This window comes from Anolis carolinensis, unplaced genomic scaffold (genome assembly GCF_035594765.1).
Source record: "Anolis carolinensis isolate JA03-04 unplaced genomic scaffold, rAnoCar3.1.pri scaffold_14, whole genome shotgun sequence".
Classification (NCBI taxonomy): domain Eukaryota; kingdom Metazoa; phylum Chordata; class Lepidosauria; order Squamata; family Dactyloidae; genus Anolis; species Anolis carolinensis.
Window position 1 is genome coordinate 7,696,009 of NW_026943825.1, and position 17,485 is coordinate 7,713,493.

The window sequence follows — 17,485 nt, forward strand, 5'->3', positions numbered from 1 at the left end:
AAACACTGACTACAAAAATGGCTTGGATTATCCAGAGGCTTGGATAAGCGAGGCTTGGGTAAGTGAGACTCTACTGTAATAATAATAATGGGTTGCTGTGAGTTTTTTCTGCTGTTTGGCCAGTGTGGACTTAATAATGTAACTGAACTGCATTGGTGTAGACACATATAATGCTGCTCAATGCAATTATTATTATTATTATTATTATTATTATTATTATTATTATTAATAATAATAATAATAATAATAATAATAATGGGTGGCTGCAGGTTTTTTCTGCTGTCTGGCCAGTGTGGACTTAATAATGTAACTGAACTGCATTGGTGTAGGTACATATAATGCTGCTCAATGCAATTAATAATAATAATAATAATAATAATAATAATAATAGGTTGCTGCGAGTTTTTTTTGCTATCTGGCCAGTGTGGACTTAATAATGTAACTGAACTGCATTGGTGTAGATACATATAATGCTGCTCAATGCAATTATTATTATTAATAATAATAATAATAATAATAATAATAATGGGTGGCTGCAGGTTTTTTCTGCTGTCTGGCCAGTGTGGACTTAATAATGTAACTTAACTGCATTGGTGTAGATACATATAATGCTGCTCAATGCAATTAGTAATAATAATAATAGTAATAATGGGTTGCTGCGGGTTTTTTCTGCTGTCTGGCCAGTGTGGACTTAATAATGTAACTGAACTGCATTCGTGTAGATAGTACATATAATGCTGCTCAATGCAATTAATAATAATAATAATAATAATAATAATAATAATAATAATAATGGGTGGCTGCAAGTTTTCTCTGCTGTCTGGCCAGTGTGGACTTAATAATGTAACTGAACTGCATTGGTGTAGATACATATAATGCTGCACAACACAATTATTATTATTATTAATAATAATAATAATAATAATAATAATAATAATAATAATAATAATGGGTTGCTGCGGGTTTTCTCTGCTGTCTGGCCAGTGTGGACTTAATAATGTAACTGAACTGCATTGGTGTAGATAGTACATATAATGCTGCTCAACACAATTAATAATAGTAATAATAATGGGTTGCTGTGAATTTTCCGGGCTGTCTGGCTATGTTCCAGAAGCATTCTCTCCTAACACAAACATGAGACCGCTCAAATACAAAATGAGGACAGTTTAATGAAGAATGAATCATTACAAGGAAAATAAGACAAGCCTCTATAAATACAGCCATAGTTTGTGCTTCCATCCAAGGATCACATCTGGTTTCGGGAAGGAAAAGGGAACAGCGGCAAAGAAGTGGTTCCTTAGCTCACAAGACCTGGAGAAAAGGCAAAAAGGAAAGTGTTGAAGACAGAGCTAAATAAATTATAATAATAAATATAAAATTTTGATTTATCTACTGCTCCATTTCCTCGAGAGGACTCAGGGCGGTTTCCAACAAGCGTATAAAAACAGTCAATTGTCAAAAAAAAAAATCATACAGCAATTTAAACATAGTAAACAAAAATAATGTCATCAGACAGAAAACCAAAACAATGATATTAAAATCGACGCAGTTACAAATCCGATCAATATAGTCCATCAGATAGATTCTCCCATCGATTGCCATGATAAGAAAAAAGTGAAACGTACCCAAGTAGTCATCCATGAGTGACCCAATGGCAAACTGCAAAACAGGGAGAGAATAAGTTAAAATATCATCCATGTATATCGTTTTAATGTTGATTACTCTGGTTCAAAAGTGTCTGAAAGGAAGGCAACTGCAGCTCTCCAAATGTTACTGGACAACAACATCCAGGTAAACTGATGAAGAAGCACAACCTACAAACTATCTACAGACCCACAAAGAAAATCCAACAAACGCTACGGTCAGCGAAAGACAAGAGGGATCCTCTCTCCTCTGCAGGAGTCTACCGGATACTATGCAGCTGTGGACAAGTCTACATAGGGACCACCAAACGCAGCATTGCCCAAACAAGAGTCAAAGAACATGAAAGGCACTGCAGACTAACTCAACCAGAGAAATCAGCCATAGCAGAGCACTTGATGAACCAACCTGGACACAGTATATTATTTGAGAACACAGAAATGCTCGACCATTCCAACTACTATCAGGTCAGACTACACAGAGAAGCCATTGAAATCCACAAGCATGTGGACAATTCAACAGAAAGGAGGAAACCATGAAAATGAACAAAATCTGGCTACCAGTGTTAAAAAAACTCAAAAATCAGAACAGTAAATGGGAAGCAACACTCTGAGGGTAGAGGAGCCCCAAGGACGGCTAATGACTCTGAACAAAGGATGCCCCCCAGGCAAGAGACAAACCTTTCCAATGCTAATTAGGGTGATTAATTGAAACATTAGCACTGGCTTCCAACTGAGAAAGGACTCTTGTCACACCCTGGACTCTCCACAGATATATATTTACCTTCCTTGCCTAGTCTCTCCATGCATCACAACCTCTGAGGATGCCTGCCATAGATGTGGGCAAAACGTCAGGAGAGAATACTTCTGGAACATGGCCACGCAGCCCGAAAGACATACAACAACCCTGTGGTCCCGGCCATGAAAGCCTTCGACAACACATTGAACATCCATCTTCTCGGCTCATGTTATCACAATTAATAGGATTTGAAGAATAAACGTCCTCTCTGAGTATCTATGGGAGATTGTGAGATGCACAACCTTGGGCCCCAGGCTGGTCTGGCAGCCTCTCCCCTTATTCCATTGCGCACATGAACTCACAATATCATTCTTGTCTACGCGGGTCCCCACGATCTTCAGTCTGATCTCGTCGTCTTGTTGGATGACCACGTCCTGTTTGGGGTCAAAGCAGAAACACAAGAGCAGCACTCAGTGGGAAGGTGAATATTGTTCCATTCAGTTCCTGAGTTCTGGACTGAGAGTCATTGCTCATATTGTCAAATTCTTGAGATTTATCTGTCTCGATAAGAAAATATATTAAATCTCACATGACATATGGCGGACATATCTGGATATACTCACTTCGTCAATGGTCTTGTAGCAAGGTGGATTGGAGTTGGGGTCAAATTCCATTTCAGAAGGAATAGACTGTAAAGACATTTGGGAGAGATCGTGAGTGACTTATAGAGTGAAAATAATGAGCGACAGAGTAGATACTTTGCATGCAAAAGCCTCCAAAATCAATCCCCAGCTGCAAATCGTGCCTTGTAACAAACCTGGAGCCGGTCCTGTACATCAAGGCATATAAAATAGGTACAGTAGAGTCTCACTTATCCAAGACTCTGGATTATCCAACGCATTTTTGTGGTCAGTGTTTTCAATTCATTGTGATATTTTGGTGCTAAATTCCTAAATACAGTAATTACAACATAACATTACTGCACACTGAACTACTTTTTCTGTCAAATTTGTTGTATAACATGATGTTTTGGTGCTTCATTTGTAAAATCATAACCTAATTTGATGTTTAATAGGCTTTTCCTTAATCCCTCCTTATTATTCAAGATATTCGCTTATCCAAGGTTCTGCTGGCCCGTTTAGCTTAGATAAGTGAGACTCTACTGCAGGGGTCCCCAAACTTTTTATGCAGAGGGCCAGTCCACAATCCTTCAAACTGTTGAGGGGCCAAATGATCATTTGAAAAAAATACAAACAAATTCCGATGCACACTACACATGTCTTATTTGTAGTGCAAAAACAACAACAACAACAACAAGAAGAACAATGAAATAACAATAAAAGAGCAATACAATATTTAAAAATAAAAACAATTTAAACCAACATACATTTATCAGGATTTCAATGGGAAGTGTGGGCCTCCTTCTGGCCAATGAGATAGTCAAGTTAATTAGGATTGTTGTTGTTGTTGTTGTTGTGTGCCTTCAAGTCATTTCAGACTTTGGGCGAGCCTAAGTCTGAAATTTATTTATTTATTTACTATATTTATTTACTACATTTGTATCACACCCTTCTCACCCCAAAAGGGACTCAGAGTGGCTTACAAATTATATGTACATACAATATGTTATATTGTTAGCATAGCACACTATTAGCATTATATATTACTATATTGAACTATACCACTATACTGTAATATTATTAGTAATATTATTAGTAATATATAATTAATACTATTGTATGGTATTATTATTAGTGTTATATTGTATTACATTATAATATTATTATCAATATTATATGTATATACAATATATTATATTATAAAACTGAGGGCGGGGGCCAGGTAAATGACCTCGGAGGGCCGCATCCGGCCCCCGGGCCTTAGTTTGGGGACCCCTGCTCTACTGTATAAAAATAAAACATTGGTTGATTACAGTTTAAGAAGCAGGGCTGTGCATAACAGCATTCTCCTTCCTCTGTCAACCTTTCCATAAATATTTTCAAGCATATTGCTATCCCAACACTTACATGCCGCGAAATGAAGCAGGACATGGGCCCAATTTCAGTGAAGAGTCCAACCTGGTTAGAGAAGGGTGAGAGAATAAGAGGATTGTTAACAAACAAGTCTGTTTTTTTTTAATTTAATGTATTTGAAAACACAAACAAAGTTTTTTAAAACCTTGGCACAGGGGTCCCCAAACTAAGGCCCGGGGGCCGGATGCGGCCCTCCAAGGTCCTTTACCTGGCCCCCACCTTCAGTTTTATAATATAATATTTTTATATCAGTTTTAATAATATAATATATTGTATATACATATAATATTGATAAAATATTATAATGTTATACAATATAATACTAATAATAATACCACATAATAATATTAATTATCTATATATATAAAAGAGTGATGGCATCAGGGCAGCGGACAAAACAACAAAACTACTGGCCCTCCAACCTCGAAATTTGAGAACACAACCCATCATTCATGGCTCTAGGTTGATACAACAAAAAGAAAATAAAAATAAAGTCCTAATTACAGGGAGAGGAATAGTTTTTATCCAATTGCTGCCAGTTTGAAGGCTAAGCTCCGCCCACTTGGTCTCCTAGCAACCTACTCAGCCCAGGGGACAGGCACAGTTAGGCCTCACTTAGGCCTCTTCCACAGATTATCAGATTTTAACTGGATTATATGGCAGTATAGACTCAAGGCCCTTCCACACACCTATACAAACCATTTAGAATCTTATGTTATCTGCTTTGAACTGGATTATCTTGAATCCACACTGCCATATAATTCTAAAGCATACTAAACATAAAGACAACCATACAACAGACATTCAATACCACCACTACCTCAACAATTTCTCACCAACACCACCAGACAATGCCACAGCAACGCGTGGCCAGGCACAGCTAGTACGTTATATATTACATATAATATTACAGTATAGTGGTATAGTTCAATATCGTAATATATAATACTAATATTGTGCTATGCTAATAATATAATATATTGTATGTACATACAGCTGCTCTGAGTCCCCTTCGGGGTGAGAAGGGTGGGATATAAATGTAGTAAATAAATAAATAAATGATTTTAGACTTAGGCTCGGCCAAAGTCTGAAATGACTTGAAGACACACAACAACAACAATCCTAATTAACTAGACTATCTCATTGGCCAGAAGCAGGCCCACACTTTCCATTGAAATCCTGATAGGTTTATGCTGGTTAAAATTGTTTTCATTTTAAAATATTGTATTGTTTTTTCATTGCTGTTGTTGTTTTGCACTACAAATAAGACATATGCAGTGTGCATAGGAATTTGTTCGTATTTTTTTCAAATGATAATTTGGCCCCTCAACAGTCTAAAGGATTGTAGACCGGCCCTCTGCTTTAAAAGTTTGAGGACCCCTGCCTTGGCATTATACTAAATGTCTTTTTTTTAAAAAATCTTTAATTTTTTAAAATAAATTTTATTTTTAAAATCGAAAAACACCCATAATACACATTACAAACATATACACATACACATACATAGACAACCTGCCACCCACCATACAATTACCCCTCAACCCACCCCCAGTGCGACCCACCACCTTGACTCCCGACACTGAACAATGTAGAGTTTATGCATCATTTTGTTTAACCCTCTGTGCTTCTGGATCAATAAATTCCCCTTGTTATAATTTCTTAGATTCCCCTGACAGATATGCTAAGGCCAGCCTCCAGTTTCTTTCAAAAACTTCATGACTTTCATGTTTCAGATTACTAGAAATCTTGGCCATCTGTGCGTAATCCCTCAATTTATCCTTCCAATTTTTAATACTTAATGTTTTTTCACCTTTCCAGTCACTGGCAATCATTAATAAGCTTGTATTCGATTCTCTTCATTTGTAGAAAGAAATCTTGCACCTAGGACCGGCTTGTGGCGCAGCTGGTTAGTAGCCTGCTGCAATAAATCACTACCAACCAAGAGGTCATGAGTTCGAAGCCCAGGTTGGATTAAGTTCCCAACCATTAATAGTCTAGCTTGCTGTTGACCTATGCAGCTCGAAAGACAGTTGCATCTGTCAAATAGAAATTTTATGCAGGGAGGCTAATTTAACTAATTTACGACACCATAAAGACAGATGCAATGCTCTTTCAGCTGTATATGTGTATTGTCATCTGTCCTGAGTCCCCTTTGGGGTGAGAAGGAAGGGTGGAATAGAAATACTGTAAATTTATTTATTTATTTATTTCCATCATTTCTATGCCGCCCTTCTCACCCAAAGGGACTCAGGGCGGCTCACAATCTGGCAAATTCAATGCCGGTATACAGTACCAAAAATAAAACATAGCAATTAAAACAATCAATTTAAAATAATCCAATAAATACATTTAAAACAGTACAATAAAAATACTTAATCCATTCGTCCACATAAACCTTGCACGTAAACCTTAATCCGGACCGAGTTAAAGCCATCGTAATTCATTCATTAAACACTTGTTCGCAAAGCCAGGTCTAAATAAATACATAAATAAACAGGAGATTTCCCGAGAAGCCAGATTAGGCTTGAGAACGGAGGGAGTGAAAAATAGAGGTAGCAAATTAAGAATAAGCTATCACACAATCCTTCCACGTCAGGCTCCTGCCATAGACAGAACTGAAACTGTGGCCTGGGCTGTGGCTCAGGCTGGTGAGCAGCCAGCTGCAACAAATCACTCTGACCAAGAGGTCATGAGTTCGAGGCCAGCTCGGAGCCTGCGTTTGTCTCTGTCTTTGTTCTTTGTTAAGGCATTGAATGTTTGCCTTATGTGTGTAATGTGATCCGCCCTGAGTCCCCTTCGGGGTGAGAAGGGCGGAATATAAATACTGTAAATAAATAAACTGAAACAGCAGAGACCAAATAGGCGAGATCCAACTCCACAATCTCCCATGCTATCTTACCTTGTTCACCTGAGTCACGACAGCGTCCACCACCTCTCCCTTAAATGGCCTGAACACAATGGCCTTGTACTTGACGGGGTAGAGGACGAAACCCCGGCCGGGTTGGATCACCCCTGCACCAATGTTGTCAATCGTGGTCACGGCAATGACAAAGCCATATCTAGAAACCAGCATGTCAAGGGGACAAGTCAGATATACATTGGTAAGCATCAACTGAGGTTAGGTGAGGAGATTATTATTATTTATTATTATTTCCAGCATTTAAACCCTGCCCTTAACTCCCGGGAGGACTCAAAGTGGTTTACAACAGTTGGCAACATTTAATGCCAAGAACATAATAATAAAACAAAAACAGTACATGTCATTAATTAAAACTATAAAAAATACATTATAACATTTAAAACATATGTAAATTAGAACAATTTGTCCAAACAGATGCCATTCAGATGTACTGGACTACAGCTCACATCAGTCCCAATCCACAACGTATTGAGGGATTACGGATGTGGCCATCCAAAAACAGTTAACAGTAAATATTTATTTATTTACGATATCTATATCCCACCCCTCCCACTCCGAAGGGGACTCAGGGTGGCTTACAAGTTATAGATACATACAATATTATATTATTAACATAGCACAATATAGGCATTATATATTACTACACTGTACTATATCACTATACTGCAATATTAATAATATTACATGTAATATATAATATACAATTATAATAGTGTATTATTATATTGTATTACATTATAATATTATCAATATTATATGTATATACAATACATTATTAATATAGCATAATATTAGTATTATATATTACTATATTGTACTATATCACTATACTTTAATATTATTAGTCATATTATTGTTAATAATAATAACAACTTTATTTTTATAACCCGCCTCTATCTCCCTAAAGGGGACTCAGGGCGGCTTACATGGGGCCAAACCCGAATAAAAGCAATAACAATATAAAACACAATAATAGACATGCACAATTATAAAAATTTAAATATTACCCAATAAAAATAAATGACAAAAACTTAATAAAAACATGGATTAAAACAGAGAGGTTGTAAAAATAGACTGGGTAAAGAGCACCATATAAATATTTTACATGTAATATTACATGTATTATATAATATACAATTATAATAGTGTATTATTATTATTATATTGCATTACATTATAATATTATTATCAATATTATATGTATATACAATATATTATATTATTAGCATAGCACAATATAGGCATTATATATTCCTATATTGTACTATACCACTATATTGCAATATTATTAGTAACATTACAAGGAATATGTCAAGGACAGAACGCCACAAGATTCAAAGTAACAGAGTTTATTAGATTACAGAACTCAAAAATGCCCGTAAAACACAAGGGCCAGGCAATTTTTGCCTTTAGGAGCAAAAAGGGGCAAAAGTAAATGTTCAAAAGATAAACCGGATTAAACCGGAGTTTAATCCGGGTAAAAACAAACTGCTTTCTTCAGCCTGGGTATAAACAAAACGAAAGCCAAGGAACAAAAGATACAAAGAATGCAACTAATTGGCAGCAGATTCCTCTCTGCTGCCAACACTGTTTTTAGAGTAACTTGCGTCGCTCCCACACACACAGCAGACAGGATTCCAACACGAACAACTCAGCCAGGGATTTTAGCAGTAGAGTAGACCAGTTCCGTTCCGTAGATCAAAGCCAGAAGCAGACGTTTGTAGTTTTTCCAAGTCCAAGAAGGGGGGAAGACAAGCCGTGGTCAGTTCAGTCCGAGTTCTCAAAGCAGGAGATGGCGTCCGTCAAGAAGACGACGGAAGGTCAAGCTAATAAGAGTAAGCACAGGTTTGCACAAACAAATGCCCACACAATCCCTCCCGCCGTCTGACCCTGGATTCCAATCAACTTACGTCTCAGCACAGGAAAGTACACAAGTCTTCAGGGAAGCGTCCCACACACACACACGAATCCCAAGCGTTTGCCCAGATTACCTTGCCCGACGCAATTTGCAATTGCTCCCAAGCCTCATTTTATGCCAGTTACAAATCCTCATCACTGTCAGCTGTCCTCCTTAACCCGGGCGTTTCCTCATCACTTTCCTCGTCAGAGCTGGAACACCTCTGACTACGCCCAACAGCATCTCCAGCTGTGGATCCCGTCCCATCCCTCCAGCTAAGCCATGGGTCTAATCCTGAAGGTCCCCATTCATCTTCTGTCCCATCATGGCCAGTGGCACCCAATTCCTCCCTTACCCGAGTCCAATCCATCTCATCCTCCTCTGAGCTAACCAGCCCCTCCTCCATTCTTTCCGTAAACCCTTCGAAAGATTCTTCGTCAGATGGTGCTGCAAATATGTCTCGTAGTCTTTTTCTCTCTCGCTCCTCGAGAGTATCTGACTCTCGAGGAGTCTTACGCCCACGTCTGTCAGAAACAGAGCCATGAGGCTCAATCATAACACTATCCCCTCTCACAAAGGCCTCCTCCCCCGATGGCGGAGAAGTGGCAGTGATACCCTCCGCTATAGCACCACGACGACTAGAGGTATCAAGTTTCAACAGCGAACGATGAAAGACTGGATGGACCTTTAAACTAGACGGTAAACGCAAACGAAACGCAACAGAAGAAATCTTTTTAACGATAGGAAAGGGACCCAAATACCGAGGCGCAAACTTTCCCCCAGCCTGTTTAATATGTTTGGAAGATAACCACACCAAATCCCCTTCTTCCAACTCCTCCCCTGCCTGCCTGTGGCGGTCAGCCTGAGTCTTCTGCGTTGCCTTAGCTTCCAACAGTAAGCGACGGGCAACATCATGCAATGCAGCCATTTCCGTAGAGCGGTACACAGGGTCCGAAGAGACCACATTGGTCGACGGCGCCACACCTCCCCGTGGGTGAAAGCCATAAGTTAGCTCAAACGGCGTATGCTGACTAGACGTGTGCACCGCATTGTTGTAAGCAAACTCCGCCACCGGTAGCCACTTTACCCAAGCCGTGGGTTGATCTAAACAAAAACAACGCAGATACTGCTCTAAGAGCCCATTAACCCGTTCCGACTGTCCATCCGTTTGCGGATGAAAGGCTGAAGAAACGTTTAACTTAGTCCCCAAGCACTCATGGAAATGTTTCCAAAAGCGTGACACAAATTGCGGAGCCCTATCTGAAATAATCACCTCGGGTGCTCCGTGCAAACGATAGATGTGCTTAGTAAATAGTAAGGCCAACGTAGGGGCCGCCGGAATGGTTGAACAAGGAATAAAATGAGCCAGTTTACTAAATAAATCCACCACCACCCAAATACAAGTATAACCCCCAGACTTAGGCAAATCTGAAATAAAATCCATGGAAATGATTTGCCATGGCCTCTCCGGAACAGGTAGAGACGACAACAACCCTCTAGGGCGCCCAACAGGCGTCTTACTCTGCTGGCAAACGGCGCAGCTGTCACAAAAGCGCAGAATGTCTTGCCGCATCTTTGGCCACCAGTAGCTCCTGGTGATAAGCTGTACGGTCTTGAACCTGCCAAAGTGCCCAGCCATGGGTTCGTCATGGTGGGCTCTAATCACCTCCAACCTGAGGGCACCCACTGGTACATAAACCTGCCCCCTACGCACCAATACCCCGTCTTGATCTTGGAGATGCGGCAGTATGGTACGGTTACCTGCTGAGAGCAGCATCAGTTGCTCCTGTGTCCACACATCATCTTTCTGAGCCTCAAGGATCTGGTCATGTAACCCGAGCTCATTATCTACAACACACAGCGAGGCAGTAGGCAAGATGGTCTGACATACTACCTGCTCATTGGTCTTAAATTCTGGCTTGCGGGATAAAGCATCGGCCCGCAAGTTTGCCTTCCCCTCCACGAACTGCACCTTGAAGTTAAACCTGGAGAAAAACAAAGCCCAGCGGATTTGACGCTGGTTTAACTTCTTTGCTGTTTGCAAGTGCTCTAAGTTCTTATGATCAGACCTGACCACGATCTGGTGCCGTGCCCCTTCAAGCCAGTGCCGCCACACCTCAAACGCCACCTTAATCGCCAACAACTCCTTCTCCCATATGGTATAGTTCTGCTCGAAGGGTGTTAGTTGCCGCGAGTAAAATCCACAGGGACGCAAGGTCCCTGAGGAATCCTTCTGAGACAATACAGCCCCCAACGCGTAGCTAGAAGCGTCCGCTTCTACCACGAACGGTTTGTCAACATCAGGATGGGTTAGTATGTTGTCCGATTGAAAACTAGACTTAAGTTGTAGAAACGCCTCGTGAGCTTCCCGCCCCCACACAAATGGCTGTTTCTTGCGCAGAAGCTGCGTCAAAGGTACCGTGAGCTTTGCAAAATTCGGAATAAACTCCCGGTAGTAATTAGCGAAACCTAAGAACCTTTGTACATCCTTCTTAGTCCTCAGCTCCTGCCATGAGTTGACGGCGTCAACCTTATGTGGGTCCATTTTAAGTTCCCTACCTGACACTACATGACCTAGGAACTCCACTTCAGGCACATGAAAGACGCACTTGGAAGCCTTGGCGAAAAGCCCATTAGCCCGCAGTCGGTGCAGAACCTGCTTGACATGTTGACGATGTTCTTTCTCGTCCTTAGAAAAAATCAAGATATCATCCAAATAAATCACTAAAAATTGGTCAATTAGGTCCCTGAACACATCGTTCATGAACCTCTGGAAGACCGCAGGAGCATTACAAAGCCCAAAAGGCATGACTCGGAACTCGTGGCATCCGAAACACGTGTTAAATGCCGTCTTCCATTCATCCCCTTCCCGTATACGGATTAAGTTATAGGCCCCCCGCAGGTCAAGCTTGGTAAAGACCTTAGCCCCTTGTACCCTTGATAACAGTTCCGAGATTAAAGGGAGCGGGTACCTATCCCGAATGGTGTATTTGTTTAGGATCCGATAGTCGCAGACCAGCCTAAGTTCCCCAGTCTTTTTGGCTACAAAGAATACTGGTGCCGCAGTTGGAGAACTAGAGGGGCGAATAAACCCCTTGGCTAAATTTTCATCTAGAAACTCCCGCAAAGCCTGCCTTTCCGGTACAGTCAAGGCATACAGCCTCCCTGCTGGCAGTTTCGCACCTTCTGCCAACTTGATGGCGCAATCATAGGGCCTGTGCGGTGGTAATTTGTCCGCTTCTCTTTTACAAAATACATCAGAGAACTCCCCATACTCAGCAGGCACTCCCTCCATATCAGAATGAGTAACATTTAAAGTGCAACAATCCTGCCTCTTTAAGATCACTTTACGTGTTGCCCAATCTACTTGTGGGTTTACTACAGCTAGCCAATCCATCCCCAGGATCACATCATATCTAGGCAAGCTCGTAATATCCCACACAAACGTTCCCGTAACTCCCTGCACCTCCCACGTTACTGCTGAGGTTTCCTGGTTAACCACCCCAGTCTCCAGCAGTCTCCCATCTGCTCCTTCCACCCACACGTCGCATGCCTTGCGCACTCTAGGAATGCCATGCTTCTTAGCAAACTCCATATCTATATAGGAGACCGTGGCTCCTGAGTCCAGCAGTGCCAAAGTAGAAACAAGTTCCTTTCCCCCAACAGATAATGTAATGGGTACGAAAACATGCTTCCTCCCCTCAGTTGACTGCTTGAGGAGCCCTAGTGCGTTGGACTCACGTCGCACTAGGGCTGGCCTTTTCCCGAAAGCTGGGAAGGTTTCACATTACAATTTTTGGCAAAATGCCCAGCATTCCCACAGTACAAACACAAGCCCAGCTGCCTCCTACGGCTCTTTTCCTCTGTAGACAGCTTTTTAAAGACCCCAAGCTCCATGGGCTCTTCCCCCATCACCACAGGTGCCCTGGTTACATGCATGGGTGGCGCACACATTGCTTTTGAATGTTTACGAGCCTCGAACCTTGCGTCTAAACGCAGCACCTTAGCTACTAAGGCGTCCCAGCTTTCAGCCGGCTCCAAGCGTGCTAATTCATCCTGGAGCATATCACTTAACCCGGCAGTAAATAAAAGCATGAATGCATTTTCCCCCCAATCCAGCTGGTGGCGATACAGGTTAAACTTATTTAAGTAATCCAAAACAGTCCCCTTTCCCTGTTTCAACCGATACAGAGCCCACCCAGCGTTCTCCGTGCGGAGAGGATCCCCAAAAGTATCAGTTAACAACTTTTTGAAATTATTCAAATTGTCCTTGACTGGGTCATTTCCCAAAATTAAATTAGTGGCCCATTGTCCTGCGGGACCGGTCAACAAACTCAAAATAAAGGCCACCTTGCTAGTGTCTGTAGGAAAAGCATGAGCACTGAGCTGAGAAAAATAAAGCTCCACTTGTGCCAAAAAGGTTGGCAACTTGCACCTGGTTCCGTCAAAGCGTTCAGGAGTCAAAACATGTCCTTTCACGGCATGAGCTGTTTGGCTAACGGTAAAAGCCGTTTGCAATTGGTCTAATTTGACCCTTAACTCATCCATCGTCTTCCTGACGGGTTTATTGCTGCAATAAACCTTTTATGGGCGTCGGGCAATCTGTCAAGGACAGAACGCCACAAGATTCAAAGTAACAGAGTTTATTAGATTACAGAACTCAAAAATGCCCGTAAAACACAAGGGCCAGGCAATTTTTGCCTTTAGGAGCAAAAAGGGGCAAAAGTAAATGTTCAAAAGATAAACCGGATTAAACCGGAGTTTAATCCGGGTAAAAACAAACTGCTTTCTTCAGCCTGGGTATAAACAAAACGAAAGCCAAGGAACAAAAGATACAAAGAATGCAACTAATTGGCAGCAGATTCCTCTCTGCTGCCAACACTGTTTTTAGAGTAACTTGCGTCGCTCCCACACACACAGCAGACAGGATTCCAACACGAACAACTCAGCCAGGGATTTTAGCAGTAGAGTAGACCAGTTCCGTTCCGTAGATCAAAGCCAGAAGCAGACGTTTGTAGTTTTTCCAAGTCCAAGAAGGGGGGAAGACAAGCCGTGGTCAGTTCAGTCCGAGTTCTCAAAGCAGGAGATGGCGTCCGTCAAGAAGACGACGGAAGGTCAAGCTAATAAGAGTAAGCACAGGTTTGCACAAACAAATGCCCACACAATCCCTCCCGCCGTCTGACCCTGGATTCCAATCAACTTACGTCTCAGCACAGGAAAGTACACAAGTCTTCAGGGAAGCGTCCCACACACACACACGAATCCCAAGCGTTTGCCCAGATTACCTTGCCCGACGCAATTTGCAATTGCTCCCAAGCCTCATTTTATGCCAGTTACAAATCCTCATCACTGTCAGCTGTCCTCCTTAACCCGGGCGTTTCCTCATCACTTTCCTCGTCAGAGCTGGAACACCTCTGACTACGCCCAACAGCATCTCCAGCTGTGGATCCCGTCCCATCCCTCCAGCTAAGCCATGGGTCTAATCCTGAAGGTCCCCATTCATCTTCTGTCCCATCATGGCCAGTGGCACCCAATTCCTCCCTTACCCGAGTCCAATCCATCTCATCCTCCTCTGAGCTAACCAGCCCCTCCTCCATTCTTTCCGTAAACCCTTCGAAAGATTCTTCGTCAGATGGTGCTGCAAATATGTCTCGTAGTCTTTTTCTCTCTCGCTCCTCGAGAGTATCTGACTCTCGAGGAGTCTTACGCCCACGTCTGTCAGAAACAGAGCCATGAGGCTCAATCATAACAGAATATATAACATACAATTATAATAGTGCATTATTATTATATTGTATTACATTATAATATTATCAATATTATATATATATATATACACACACACACACACACACACATATATTATATTATTAGTATAGCATAATATTAGTATTATATATTATTATATTGCTCCATTCCCATTTTTGCTTACTTTCCGGTGCAGGTCCCTTCCACTTCGGTGAACAGCTTTTGCTTCACGGTGTTGAGCAGGTTCGGCCCAAAGTAACGCGGATGCAGCAAAATTTCATGCTCCAAAGATATCTAGAGGAAGAGAATATAGAGGTTAGATGGTCAGTAAATAAATAACAAGAGTTTTAAAGCAGTTCAGAGCAAACTCCAACTAGTTCAGGGTACAATTCAGATCCAAGGAAGAGCCAGTCACATTCTGCTGGAGACTTTTCTTTGGAGGCTTTTAAACAGAGGCTGGATGGCCATCTGTCGGGGTGTTTTGAATGCGATTTTCTTGCTTCTTGGCAAAATGGGGTTGGATTGGAGAGAGACCTTGTGGGCCCACAAGGTCTCTTTATTGATAATCCCCTGATGCTTCCCTATCTTCTATCTATTTATCTATACACATAATAAAAACAATCTATATTTTTATATCTATCTATCTAGATAGATAGATATATTGTTATTTATAATAATTTATAAATATACATGGTATATACATATAATATTGTTAATAATATTATAATGTAATACAATATTATACTAATAATAATATAATAATATTAATTATATATTATATATTAAATGTAATAGAGTCTCACTTATCCAAGCTAAACGGGCCGGCAGAAGCTTGGATAAGCGAATATCTTGGATAATAAGGAGGGATTAAGGAAAAGCCTATTAAACATCAAATTGGGTGATGATTTTACAAATTAAGCACCAAAACATCATGTTATACAACAAATTTGACAAAAAACATAGTTCAATACGCAGTAATGTTATGTTGTAATTACTGTATTTACGAATTTAGCACCAAAATATCGCGATGTTTTGAAAACATTGACTACAAAAATGCATTGGATAATCCAGAACCTTGGATAAGCGAGTCTTGGATAAGTGGGACTCTATCTATCTATCAATTTAATGATATAATAATATATAATCATATTATACTATAGTAATATATTGTATATACATGTAATATTAATAATATTATGATGTAATACAATGTAATAATAATAATTCACTATTATAATTTTATATTTATATTACATGCAGTATTACTAACAATATTGCAATATAGTCGTATAATATAATATATTGTATGTACAGTAGAGTCTCGCTTATCCAACGTAAACGGGCCGGCAGAATGTTGGATAAGTGAATATGTTGGATAATAAGGAGATTAAGGAAAAGCCTATTAAACATTAAATTAGGTTATGATTTTACAAATTAAGCACCAAAACATCATGTTATACAACAAATTTGACAGAAAAAGTAGTTCAATACACAGTAATGTTATGTTGTAATTACTGTATTTATGAATTTAGCACCAAAATATAACGATATATTGAAAACAGTCTTGGATAGGTGGGACTCTACTGATCTATCAATTTAATGATATAATAATATATAATAATATTATACTATAGTAATATTATAATATATTGTATATACATGTAATATTAATAATATTATGATGTAATACAATGCAATAATAATAATAATTCACTATTATAATTTTATATTTATATTACATGCAGTATTACTAACAATATTGCAATATAGTCGTATAATATAATATATTGTATGTATATATACTTGTAAACCGCCTTGAGTCCCCTTCGGGGTGAGAAGGGCGGGATATAAATGTCGCAAATAAATAAATAACAAATAAATATCTATATAGATTGATAGATATATTGTTGATATTGTGTTGTCGATGCCTTTCATGGCCGGGATCTCAGGGCTGTTGTATATTTTCCGGGCTGTCTGGCCATGGTCCAGAAGCAGCATTCTCTCCTGACGTTTCGCCCACATCTATGGCAGGCATCCTCAGAGGTTGTGAGGTAAACATCCTAATGCATTTTCTAATGGGAGCATAGCAATTAACCTTCAGGTGCAGCTTGGCATCACTTTATCTGCCTTAGCAGCAAAAAACTAAAGGCCTTGGGAAACTACAGCTCCCAGGATTCCATACCACTGAGCCATTGGAGTTAAAGTGGGGTCAAAGTGGGTTAACTCTGCAATGTAGATGCACCCTCATTCACTCTAATAAACATGCAATTCGCTCAAGTGGTCCAAATGCCTTAAATGCAGGCCCTGCCGTTAACTCACATGATAAAACATCTTCTCAGCTCCCTCAGCCTCCTTCTTTTCAACTTCCTGTAGACAAGCTGCTTCCTGATTGGCTGAGCTTGCCGGAGTGCCCGCCCTCTTAAAGCATCAGCGGCCTGAGTCCTCTCCGGCTGCGCATGCGCTCTTTGTCTTTTCTCCCCCATGATCCCATCGTGTTGGAGCCGTTTC

The 17,485-nt window shown here is 40.4% G+C and overlaps 1 protein-coding gene across 1 annotated transcript; it reads right to left on the minus strand.

The window, feature by feature from the left end:
• Positions 1-1,149: 1,149 nt before the first annotated feature.
• Positions 1,150-17,441, minus strand: polr2g (RNA polymerase II subunit G). Its single transcript, XM_062965486.1, has 8 exons — positions 17,297-17,441; positions 15,162-15,271; positions 7,312-7,471; positions 4,407-4,457; positions 3,003-3,068; positions 2,742-2,813; positions 1,626-1,659; positions 1,150-1,311 (listed from the first exon to the last, which is right to left on the minus strand). The coding sequence occupies exons 1-8, from the start codon at positions 17,306-17,308 to the stop codon at positions 1,298-1,300; spliced, it is 519 nt and encodes a 172-aa protein (XP_062821556.1). The 5' UTR covers positions 17,309-17,441; the 3' UTR covers positions 1,150-1,297.
• Between the last annotated feature and the right edge of the window lie 44 nt (positions 17,442-17,485).

What these genes read in the sequence shown, in the direction of transcription:
- polr2g (XM_062965486.1), bottom strand. An exon ending in GAAGGGACCTGCACCGGAAA is followed by an intron (nt 7,472 to 15,161) that starts GTAAGCAAAAAT and finishes GCTGGTTTCTAG; the next exon opens with ATATGGCTTTGTCATTGCCG. An exon ending in GCGTAGACAAGAATGATATT is followed by an intron (nt 1,660 to 2,741) that starts GTGAGTTCATGT and finishes CCTGTTTTGCAG; the next exon opens with TTTGCCATTGGGTCACTCAT.